At 31.8% G+C, this 11,081-nt stretch overlaps 1 protein-coding gene across 1 annotated transcript in view; it reads right to left on the reverse strand.

The window, feature by feature from the left end:
• Positions 1–131: 131 nt before the first annotated feature.
• LOC105839641 (protein kinase 4) overlaps positions 132–11,081 on the reverse strand; it is a 24,938-nt gene continuing 13,988 nt past the window's right edge. Inside the window, exons 2-5 of the mRNA XM_012686100.3 lie at positions 10,304–10,524; positions 9,338–9,781; positions 7,204–7,505; positions 132–6,916 (exon numbers count right to left, since the gene is read on the reverse strand). Of these exons, the coding sequence (XP_012541554.1) occupies positions 6,256–6,916; positions 7,204–7,505; positions 9,338–9,781; positions 10,304–10,524 (1,628 nt within the window). The 3' untranslated portion in view covers positions 132–6,255. The remainder of the gene's footprint in view (positions 6,917–7,203; positions 7,506–9,337; positions 9,782–10,303; positions 10,525–11,081) is intronic.

Here is an 11,081-nt window from a genome sequence, read left to right on the forward strand (position 1 = left end):
CAAAAATAATTAAAAAAAAATATTTATCGACTTTCTTAAATAAATTTATAAATTTTTAAAAAATTTAGCATGACAAAGTAGAAAACTCTTTAAATCATCGTGTTCGATAAACAGTACAAGTACAAGCAGTGTAGTATAAAAACGAGTTTTAATAAATATCAATAGAAAAAAAGTTACAGAAAATATCTACAAGGATTACAAATGTCGATATATAAAATTACATGTCACCCGCGCAACGTTATTATCTAGGACCCTTATATCTGTTATATATCTGATCTTAACATTAGTCTTAATCCTAATATTTATTGTTATCACTAAAGGTAATCTAATACTCTTCATGACACCCGGTTGAGAAATATTGTCGATTTTCATAGTTGCACATTAACGCGCATATCTCTTCGCGCATTAGTAATAAATAATATATTGATCAAAATTCTTGCAGTGAGTTATAAACAAAAGGACGAGTCCGGGAAATACAAGTCATCCAAGTATGGAATAGTACTCGTACGACGAGTAGAAAGAAGAAAATAAAGATTTTTACAAAAAAAAGATCAATATTTGCAAAACGAGTTCTAGATTACAAGGCACTAGTAAGAACTCAATTGTCACCCTTTTCTCAAGTATCCATTGTAGACGGATAATGAAAGAGTTTTATTCGTCGTAATGTAAGACTAGTAAGATATACAGGGTGTAGCACCGCTAAGGCATCGTTCTTCAATGGCAGATTTTATTACAAAAATGTTGTTCTTTATTGTTCCTAATCGTATAATCTTTCAATTTTTAATGTATCTTTATTTATATCATGTATCTGTTATGTATTTTCCAAATAAACTTCGAAATTAAAATATTTTACTGAGAACTTATTTGTGAATACGAAAATAATTGCAGAATATTGTTTCGTTATCTATCTCTTCTAAAACTTGACTTCTCCTAAAACTTAATAACATAAACAAATTTTTAAAAAATTTTTTAATTTTCTATCAATGTCTATCAAATCGTCTATCCCACCGAAAAAAAATCTATTCGACTGAGAAAAATCCATTATTAATTAAAATATGATTCGATAGAAGTGTAGCGCCCTGTACAAGAAATTCAAGCATTTATTTATCAAAATTGCGTTTAGTCGACGGAGTATACAAGTACCATCAAAGTTACGTTCAAGATTTTCTAGGAATTATACGTTCGATAAAGAGGAATTATAACAACTCTTCGGTTGTACAGGAACATTCATAGTAGTCTTTACATTTCGAACGCCTCACTCGTATTATGACTTTAGATTGTTTTCCTTAATGGTAATGCTTGTATACTGAAAAAATTCTCTTTGGGATATTTTCTATGTACAATAATGGGTCATAGTTTTATCGCACTTGAGTGAAAAAGAGCGACTGCATTCTTCTTTCTTTCGTCCAAAAAAGTAATTTTGTATTATAGCACGCAATAATTCGTATTCTCAATTCCGGAATATATGATCACGAATATTGTATACATATTTTATTATTAAACTGCGATCTTAATCGAATAACGTTTCGTCATTGCATGTAGTGTAATATACCCAGTGTTTATTATTATCATAAATTTATTTAGATTAAGAAATGGCTTTATCTTATCTTTATCCAAATTATTAGAAGATATTTAATGTATATCTTAATAATATACTTCATGTATATCTTGTCCTAGATATGTTATCTTTTTCAAATTATCTACTGTTAATGTAACGAATTTAATTTGCATTATAATCTGAGTTAGGCCCATATTAGATTATTCGTTGAAGATTAAGAATTGATTGCAAATTGAAAAATAGGATTCAATCGATTAAAACGAAACAAGTTAAAATTATCTAAGTAATTGATCAAATTCTAATCTTCTATTAGCAATCCTCATTCTATTAGTAATCCTTATTCTTCAATACATAATCTAATATAAGCTTTAATGTTATTAGAATTTAAATATAAAAAACTAAACTTTACTTTTTATCAACAATTCAAACAAATTTTTTTTTTCAAAATAATATTTTTATCAGTGAATATGTGTACCCAGGGTTTGGAAGTAATGCTATTACTTTGTAATGTCATTATCGTTATTTTTTTTGTAATTAATCAAAATTATTTTTTCTGATCGTTATAATGACGAATTTTATTCGTTACTTTTATCGTCAAATAATAACATAGACAATTAAATGGCTACTCTAAAAAAGTTATTAAAATTTAATTCGTAAAAAAGTAAAACGAAAAAAGTAACCAATCATAACGCAACCAATCTTTTTTAACAACGATTAGTTACTTTCATAAAATAATGTTCCCAACAAAAAACTAGAAACGATTTATCATTTTATTTAGATAAATTTAAAATTAAATCATCTTCATTTTATCTACAATTTGTTTAGATATTTTACCTGTGTTTAGATAATTTTGAATTATCTAAACACAACACTGAATATAAAACACACACACACACACACACACACACATCATAAGTTTAAAATCTATAACTATATCTCTTTGCTCAAAAAAAAAAACCTGCGTAAATACATATAATTTATCGAACGCGTATGTTTTCTGCAAAAATTTCTTTAAGCAAATGGCAGTATTATTTTTTTACTTTCAATGTATTAAATGGAAAACTTAATTCCTACTGTTTTTTCGTCTCCAAAAATGATTTATTTCAAAGGGAAGATAAATGAATACCTTAATCAAAGTAATTTCCTCCATTTTCTATCACTTTTTCTTATTTCACCGGCAATAAAACAATCTCACGACGGTAGAACGCATTGTCTTTCGAGATTCTTATCCATTCATCCATCCATTTTTGGACTTCTTCGTAACTGGAGACGTGTATGTCCGTAAGTGCGTGTTGCATCGACCGGAAGAGATAGTAATTTGACAATGCCAAGTCTAGAGAGTACGGCTATGGATGGTCTTTTTTTGCATCAACTCGTCATTCAATCGGCATAATTGCTATGGGTAGCGATCAGCTGTAACAGTTTCATTTGGATAAAAGAGCTCGTAATACAGCACACCTTCCTGGTCCCACCAAATGCAGAGTAAGGTCTTATGTCCGTGAATATTCTTCGGCGTTGAAGTGAATAGTTGGCCAGAGACCACCTATGATTTTCTCCGCTTGTGATTATCAAAATAAATCGCCACTTTTCATCGACATATTACGATACGCCACAAAAACTTTTTTTCTTTGCTTGATAGACAATTCATAGTAGCATTTTCTGACAACTTATGTGATAATCGTTTCTCTTTCTTATGAATTTTTTCCATGACAGGCAAGTGTTTTGAGATGACCATTGGAATAACTCTAAAAATGTTTGAGCTGAATTCTCATCGAGCAATTCTTGCAGCTTAACATCTTTAAATTTCTTTGAAGTTGTCCGGGACGTTCTTTGTCTCTCACGTCAAAATTATCTTTTCAAATCACACTCTACATGTTCTTTCTGATAAAGTTTCGTCATCATATACTTCAATGAATAAGCAATGTGTTTCAGTTGCGGTTTTCTTGAGGTTGAAGTAGTAAAGAAGCACATGTCGGAAAAACAACTTATCGCGGTTCATTTTCAATTAATTGGAAAATCTCTTTGGCTTTAAGAAATATAAACTGTGAGGTCTGAATCACTTTCAGCAATGTATAAACTGCAAAAAACATGCGACTTTACCGTTGAAACTCATCAGTTTTGGAGCCAGCGCTCTCTAGTAGCGAGCGGCAAGAATTAAGTTTACCACCTAATAAAAAAACTGCATTTTGCCTAATCTCAATATATTTATAAGTTTATATGTAAAAATATATTATTAAAATGAGCACCGCAAACATTTGTACATTTGTCGATACCCAAGAAAAAACAATGTCTTACATAAAGAATACACAATAGTGTATAATCATTTGTATTCATATTAAAAGTATTTTTCGAACAATGCAGTAGATGAGAGAAGGCGTCATGGACTAAATGTGGAATTATGGAATTCACAATAATTCGTATACTTTGTGTTGAATTCTAGGGATAATTGTTCAAATTACTTCTTTACATTGTTAAACGTTATAACATGACGATTGGTTATCAGTGTTTGTGTTGTCATAAAAGTTGCATTTTAGAATTATAGATAGCCGAAAGTGTTACAGAAGTGTATTCTTTATGTCATTTTGTAAAATAAAAATGAATATTAATTTTTTAACTTTAGCGCAGTTTGAAGGGTTTGAATATGGCTTATTTCAAATAACACAGGTTATTTGACATAGGCTGCGTTCCAAAATTCTGCCAGTAGTAAAAATTTATAGGCGCGTTCAGCAGAGTAGATCGGTAAGCGTTTAGTAATTCTTTAACATGATTTTGTTTTCAATTATTCGTTGAATCTAGAAGTAGGAATTAATTATAATAAAGAATTACAGCGCTTACTGATCTGCTTTTCCCAATAAAACAGTACGTGATATCCACTTTAATGCTACGTGGATCGGCATCGTGAAATCGTAAATATTCGAGTGGACATCCGCTCAAAAATGGTACTAAAATCTATATGCGATCAAAGATTTAACGTAGAAACCACGTAAAAATTTTACAAACTTTAGAAACATCCTCGTAATATACACGTACTCTCTAAATTTCTTGGAGTGAAACGTCACTCTAAAAGAATGGAATTTTATTCTAAGCGATAGTGAAATATAGCGATTCGAAATGGAGTGACATCTCATCTCTTCTTATAAGAATGAATTTTTCGTTCGATAAGTGATCTCTTCATTTGACTGGAGTGAAGGTTACTATTCTTGTAGCGACTCGTTCACTCAATTAAAATGAGTAAATTATAAAAGTATTATGTGGCGGTCCTCTTCCACATCGGGCAGGAAGCTAATTATTGCTTATCTATTGCTAATTGTGCTGCGGGCGTCTTTATACCATATAGCGCGTCGGGTGCACTCTCGAGAGTTACGCCGCCTATCGACGGCGCCGTGCATTAACTAACGAACAAGCGCGCGGCGTTTCTCGAAATATCCATGTAAATTCCTTATAAATATTTCTTAACAGATATATCCACAGAAAATCTAATAGATATTTCGAAAATAAAAAAATTCGATGCAATGATGAAAAAAGAACATTGCATCTACATGATAACTTATGGAAAAACCTGCATCCACGTAAATCATGTGGATTCTACGTGGATGTCACGTAACTGTTTTATTGGTGTTGTCACTGAACGCACCCTACAGTTTGAGTTACGTGTACTATAGATTTCAGTACTGGCAGTAAATTTTGAAACGTAGCCATAATGTGCGTATGCATTTGACGTGTAAAGTTATGTTGTCTGCATTCAGGATTATAGACCACTGGAGAATTTACGAGTCTTAGAACCGCAGCACAGACTTTTACATAACGCATAATGTCTAACGCATAAGAGAATCAATCAATCAGAATCTATTTCCCTCCTCAGGATAGAAATAAAGCTCTCTGGTTAATTCTCTTATGCATTATGCATTATGCAAAAGTCTGTGCTGCGGTTCCTTAGTCCTCCGCACGTAATTTAGTTATACTTTTTTGATACTTATTAGCTAATATTGTTTGTTATAATACTTCTACAATGTGCAAAATCGAAAGAACCAAAAATTTTTCACATATATCTTTGATCTTTTGTGTGATACTACGTATGTACAAAACACTGATCCTTTTTGTGATATTTATGTGCAAAATCCGCCAAGAGTATTAATTTTTTATTTTTTTAGAAATAAAAATTTTAAGAATATCTGTCGATAGTGTTCCATATCCCGTTACAGATTTTATAACCGCAATATTTCCCTCTTCAGTAAATTATTAATTATGTTCGTTATGTATTCAAAGAACTTCTACTTATAACATGATTAGAAAACTCTGAGTAACAAATTTGTATCGACAAGAATTATGACACATAAATAGTTACCAAGTTATTTAAATAAAAAACAAAATGGTGGTTCATAACCTCCTTCTCTCTTCTATGTGTGAATTAGTTTGGCCTGTTCACGAAGACAAATTGGAGATTCAATGAACAATTCATAGTATACGATTTCCTAAAATAATCAATACGACATGTATGTACGAGAGAATTCGGAAATAAAACTGTTATATCGAGTTACGAGACTTACAATATAATTTAAAAAAGATTTGCAACGTGAAATACTACGTTAGCCTAAATAATAATGAAATAGACATCAAATTACGTCTCAATAATTTTTTTCTAAAATTTAAATTTGATCGTATCGCGACAATTTCCAAGTTCAAAAAAATTTAGCTGATTAAACTAGAGCTTCGGCATGATAGTGATGATAGTGATGATGTATATGCTCGTGTACGTGTCTTCGACTGGACGTGGCCGCTACCGCATTCTGTGAAAATTCGCGTTCGAGCCAACGTACGACCTGCGCCATCGCTCGTGCCTGGTCTTGCTCTCGCGTAGCGTGTTTTAACTGATGTTTCTTGCTCGCTCTGCCACACTGTTGTGTATGAACTTGTGCGTCGTTACGCTGCAAGTTGTTGTGATTGTTAGTAATCGTCTGATGATTATTTGTTTGCTGATTATTGTTGGGTACGAGATTAACAATGTTGCGGTGAATATTGCCACCGTTGGTAGTATGCTGTGGCGTATCATTGCAAATCGTCGTTGGCGCGATTACATTACGATTTAGTATTTGCGAATACGTCGTATAGGTCTGAGGAGAGGAATGTGTTGCGTTGTTCCTCGGTGTTGTATGCCGCGTTTTTCTAAGATTTGCTGACCGTGATTTGATTGGTGTTTTGGGAAACAATACGGAATTATGAGTATTTTCCCGAATTGGCTTGTGATAGTTTGCAGTCGCTTGACGAGGCTCCAAAGACGTGTGACAGTCCTGATTATTGTGATTCGAGGTTTCTAGATTATGAGTTGGAATGCGCGATTGTTCGTTTTGAGGCCGTTTCCTGCAAACAAACAAATAAATTCGATCTATAGGCATTCATCAAAACACTTTTCAAAAATTTTATCTGTTTTAGACACTATATAGGCCTACAAATGTTAATAAACAAAGAAAATATATTGGATTAAAAAATTGGGAAGGTAAATGATAATATTCGACAATATTAAAAGATTGCTTAAAACATTCAAGAAAAAATTCAATTGTTTATTATGTACGTACATATAGATAAAGTTAATATACAAAATTTTAATACGCGCTGATAATTTTGTAAAACTTATTGTATTGATTTACCTTGATGTATGAAAACTGAGATTATTCTTTTCCATGTTAGCCTGAATAATCTCCAGCAATTGTTGTCTTTGTAAAGCGCCACTGCGTTTCCTTTGATTCGCCGTAAGAAGCGGCGTTAATGGTGAGAATGCAGGGGAAGTGTCACTATCATCACTCACATCACCCTCTGAGCTGTTTGAATAGGGAGATGGTAAATGGGGCACCGGACCAACTCTTCTACGTAGTTCTTCCTGCTGCATTCGATTCGTTCGAACGTTCTCATCGTCATCTTCGCTATGGGTCTCTACTTCTTTTCGCTCAGTCTATAATGGAAATCGAAATGACAAATAAAATAGCTGTAACCAATGAGAGATTATTAATGTTCTATTAAATAAAACGTAATTTATAAAATAACAAAAAAATACGCAAATATGTTTTGCTAATTATATAAAAAATGCAAGAGTAATAGTTAAAAGTTTGTAACTAGTTAAAAAACTATTAACTTTTAACTTAATTAATTATAAATAAGTTTTTTTTTAACTTTAACTCCTCCAAATTAAAAAAGTGTACCAAAATTTTAACAGTTTACAGATGGCTAATAATCTTTTTGTATTACAATTTACGATGCGGAATTGAAATATTAAGAAAGAAAAAAAGATAAACAGTTTTAGGAAATTATAAACATATAAAATGATCTAATTATCAATAATATATTCATTATTGTTTAAATTATATTGTTTGCAAAAGAAAATCGTGCAACTTTAATTGATTTTATTTACTTTTATCCAAGAAATTAACTAAGTCAATAATATAAGGTCGACTTTCTGGCAAATCAACAACAACAAAGAAGTCCTAAAGAGATATATATATATATATATATATATATCTTTAGGACTTCTTTGTTTTAAATTTTTAATCGCTTTGCAAATTTGCTACATGTTACACGTAGTTTACAATTGTTCCTTTATTTTATGTTTTATATTTGACTATTATTCATTTTTAATTTATATCTGTATAAATTACATATAAATATACATGTACCATGGACTTGGGACATGTAAGTTTCAAATAATGTAATTTATATTCCTTGCTTTATAACTTATATGACTTTATCGTTATTTTTTATTATTAATGTTATTAGTCACTGTACATTAATCCGTATTTATTTTAGAATGTTCTTCATATTTCGTTTGGCCCAAATTTATAAAGTAGTTATGTCGTGTAACCAAGTAGTGTACCTTTATCTGAAGAGAATCAAAAAGAATGGTCGAAACGTTGTAATACATTTAATAAACGGATTTGCCAGAAAGTCGACCTTATATTATTGACTCAGTTAATGTTTATTCCACTGGCGACAAAAAGTATTCCTCTTTCTTTTTATCCAAGAAAGTTGTGTAAGCACAGCACACCACATTTTAATTTTACTTTGAAACTTCGAAAGTGTAAAATCCGATCGTCAACCTCTACGTGGTGCACATCGGGTCACTCCGATGACGGTGGTATGATTGAGTTAAACACGAATAAAATCAATGTGCAATATCATATTAATACTCAAAATTCATGATATTCAAAAAATACTGTATTTATTCGCTAAACGGCTAAAATATCCTAAAATGCAGTGCAAATTTCAAACTCGTGTGCAATCAACAAAAAACATCGATGTTTTTTTTTAATTGCTTAGAAAAGAACTTTAAGAATCTGGATTAATATTAACAAGATTTTAACGAAAAACTTGTGAAAATAATAACAAACTTTTACTTTTTTCAATTTAAAAAAACATGTTTGGTTTTCACGCGATACAAAAGGTTCACACTTAACAAATCAAACTTTCACCTAGGGATTCTCAAAGTAGAGTCTTTGCCCTTTAATTAAAAAAAAGGTACATGTAATTTGGATAATTTTTCGCAAAGTTGAATCACTTTAAAGATTGCTTAAAAATTCGGTCAAAATTTTTGTCTCATTTTTTTTGCGTCAGTGTATATTAAAAATCTTGTGAAAGAAAATGTTTGCTAGAAATTCATCTCTTTATTTCTATACCTTCACTGCGATTAGCATCTTGATTTGCGTTTCATGTACATGATTCGGATATCGAAACAGTTAATCGTAGTTGACACTACATACATATGTGTAGTTCGTACAAGGAATAAAATCTTACCTGACAACGATACCGCGTTGCTTTTCTTCTTCTAGGAATTCTATTCGCGCCATGTCGAGCAGTAACGGCGGCGGCCGCGTGGCTACATGAGGCGGCATGTTTCAAGTGACAACAGGACGACGGATTAGGCTGGTGACCGGGCGATGTTGTGGTCTGGGGCGTTTGCGTGGCATTTGGGCAGGAACTGGCGACATTGCGCGGCGGCTGCTGACTGCTGCTACTGCTAGCTCGCTGATCCGGTGACACCGTCAGTTTCACTTTAATCGTTTTACTACCGCATGGAGGTACTTGTATTGAAGCGCCTAGCGTATCGTAAATGGTGGTAACCAGACCGGCTATGTCATCCTTGGTGATCTTTCCATGCCCGTCAAAGTCGTACAGAGTGAAGGAAAACTCCTGCCGCCTCTTGTCACCTTCCGCAACCGACACATCACACTCGAATTCCTGCAACGAGAACAGAATCGCTCGGATTAGAAGAAAAGAGTCACTGAACCCCACAAAGGATTAATGTTCTTCAATTTGAGACATAAATCTAAATCGTATATTATTAGATAAAAGAAAATTTGTATTACTATATGACGTGTTATTTAGTTATTTTGATTAATAATATGTTATTTGTTACAATAAAATATATTTAATTCAATATAGAAATGAAGTAAACTCATATTTAAGACAAGGTTAACTCACATGCGAATGAGAAGTGTGTGAACATTCAATTGCAAATTTACTCTAACTTCAATTGCAACTCTAACAAATTCATTAAAAATATTTTACTCTCAATGTAAGATTCAAATTGCAAATTAACAAGTAATACAATATTTAACAAGATATGTTAACATTAACAAACAGTGACAAGTTTTTACAGAAAATTTAAGAGAGAGGAGAAAAAGAGATCCTTATAGACGATGCTGTTTGCTACGAATTGTTTTCGTTCCCTACTCAGACATATGAATTAAAGTATTTCACCTCGAAACTAAGCTGTTTTGTTGTACCGCAGGTAGGCTGTTCATCATTACCGGTAGGTCCTGCAGGTATGCCAGAACTATCAGGCGCGACTTGCGGTGATTCCACGGGAGAAACTAAAATCGGTTGCGACTCCGTCGTCGGTGGTGACGAAACATTGCAGGTTGCCGGAACGCCCGTGAGCAATTCCTCGGAATCGCTACCTTCCGTATTGGTCCCTACAACTGAACAGGTAAAAAAAAAAGATTCATTATGCGAGAATGCAGAAAATGCTAACCCTATTAAAAATTATCAAATAAATTCTTATAACTCCATGGAAACTCATGAAAATCTATATAGGATTTTCAAAATCAATATAAAAATCCCTATAATTCAAAATCAATATAAAATCTGTATAAAAATCTACACTCTATAATAAAAATCCGCGAAATATAATTTTATATATAAAATAAAAATTTTTTTAGTAAAAAACTTGGAGTTGCTAAAGAAAATAAGAAAAATAATAGAAACAATTTATAAATAATTCTAATTTAATTGGATATTACTATTTTGTCATATTTATCAGGTTAGCTACGCCAAGTTTTTTATATATTAATTTTTTTTAATTTTAATTAAAAATTAGGAAGATTTTTAAATAGAAATACAAAGATACGCGTTTAGATTTTATTTCTTTAAGTATTTGTACCTAAGAACACTTCCCGAATAGGGTAAATTATATTTCTAAATTATTATACATTTAGACAGTTACATGTTTAAGAGTTATTAATATTATCGCGCGAGT

This window comes from Monomorium pharaonis, chromosome 2, assembly GCF_013373865.1.
Source record: "Monomorium pharaonis isolate MP-MQ-018 chromosome 2, ASM1337386v2, whole genome shotgun sequence".
NCBI classification, from domain to species: domain Eukaryota; kingdom Metazoa; phylum Arthropoda; class Insecta; order Hymenoptera; family Formicidae; genus Monomorium; species Monomorium pharaonis.